The sequence below is a fragment of the Priapulus caudatus genome, unplaced genomic scaffold (assembly GCF_000485595.1).
Source record: "Priapulus caudatus unplaced genomic scaffold, Priapulus_caudatus-5.0.1 Scaffold28, whole genome shotgun sequence".
In the NCBI taxonomy this organism is placed as follows: domain Eukaryota; kingdom Metazoa; phylum Priapulida; class Priapulimorpha; order Priapulimorphida; family Priapulidae; genus Priapulus; species Priapulus caudatus.
The window spans coordinates 622,802-624,435 of NW_014577089.1; the positions used below are offsets into that span (position 1 = coordinate 622,802).

General features: G+C 39.3%; 1 protein-coding gene across 1 annotated transcript in view; it reads right to left on the minus strand.

Annotated features, from left to right (window-relative positions):
- LOC106815411 (cell division cycle protein 23 homolog) overlaps nucleotides 1-1,634 on the minus strand; it is a gene marked incomplete in the record, with an annotated part of 19,588 nt that overhangs the window by 7,397 nt on the left and 10,557 nt on the right. Inside the window, 3 exon segments of the mRNA XM_014819871.1 lie at nucleotides 243-422; nucleotides 871-1,048; nucleotides 1,351-1,483. Of these exon segments, the coding sequence (XP_014675357.1) occupies nucleotides 243-422; nucleotides 871-1,048; nucleotides 1,351-1,483 (491 nt within the window).

Genomic DNA, 1,634 nt, shown 5'->3' on the forward strand with positions numbered 1-1,634 from the left:
TCTCTCTCTATATTTCTTCTCTCTCTCTCTATCTCTCTATCTCTGTCTCTCTCTCTCTCTCTTTCTCTCTCTATATTTCTTCTCTCTCTCTCTATCTCTCTATCTCTGTCTCTCTCTCTCTCTCTTTCTCTCTCTATATCTCTCTCTCTCTCTCTCTATCTCTCTCTCTCTTGTACTCTCCGCTTCAAAGACCACAACTGCTAACAATGTCTGTCAACTAACAAGCAATTTGTAATTCCTACCTATAACACAGCAGGTCTCTACACGATACTTGTCAATCTCACACACATGGTGCGCCAAGTGGCTCAACTCTATTCTCATGTCTTTCACATACAACAGGTTTGAGTAAGTGTCCATGTTATCAAGCCTGTAGAGGTCGACTTTCTGCAGCTGAACAAATGCTTCTACTGCCTGGTCGACTTCTATAGAACGAGAAATACATGACTACATACAGTTTCATTTCAGTTTAGGAGCAACGATTCAGAACAAGAGTTATTTAATGCTTAGGGCAACATTTGAGTTTATATTTTTAAGTAACGATTATTAAACCATAGGTATACTAGCATTATGGAATTGTCATTCTGCTCTCAGCGACATGTTATGACACTGGCAGTAAAGTAGTAACCGAGTAAAAGCAACTACAGGCTTTTCCATTGGAAAACTTGGAGAAATTTTTGTTTATCCTGTACTCACTCAGTATTTCACATAGTAGAAACGTTTTACCAAGCCCTAAAAACTGCATCAACCGGGTATATGATAGAAAGTCATTCTCTTGATGGTTGACTACATAATATTCTGTATCATACTAGCTAGTGGAATACAAATACACTGCTGAGACCAACTTGCACAAGGAATATCATCATCTCTAACCTTGTAGGTTCTGTAAGCAGATTGCAATTTGAGCCATGATGTAGGTGCTTTGTTTGAATCCATTCTCTTGCAGGTCGAGATAGAGCCGAAGTGCCTCTTCATTCATCTGTAGCTCGAGATAAGTATGTGCAAGGAAGAACTGCCGAATCCAGTGATCCTGAAGCGTGATGCTAGAGAGCTGCAATGATAATTTGATCTGTCAAGAAAATAAGTGTTCTAATAGAACAGATATTTATAAAACTTTTTTTTAAATTTTTTTTAAAGGTTTAAATGAATTCCATTACTCTCATCACAAACAGTGAGATTGCAGGACAGAATAGGGAGGAAGATAGAGAGAAAGAGAGAGAGAGAGCGAAAGAGAGAGAGAGAGAGAGAGAGAGAGAGAGAAAGTGAGATGGATAAGTGGTATTTAATGAAACACATTTGTAGTTACACGTTAAGAGTTATTGGTAAGAGCTAGATTATTTTCACAGCACATACCATATCCTTATCAGTAATAAGTGTAGCCAACTCCACCCATGCTCCCCAGTGAGCTGGCTCTTTCTGAATTGCCTCCTGAAGGATGTTTACTGCATCTAATGTCAGATCTAGCTTTCGCAAAACCACACCGTACCTAGGGGAAACCCATCATATTAATGACACAGCCTAACACAATTTTCCATATTAGTGCCCCACACTTGAAACAGAATGATGGCTAAAGGACTGGAGGTCACTGATTTATATACCGTATATGATCGCGTAATAACCGCGGGCGCCTATAAGCC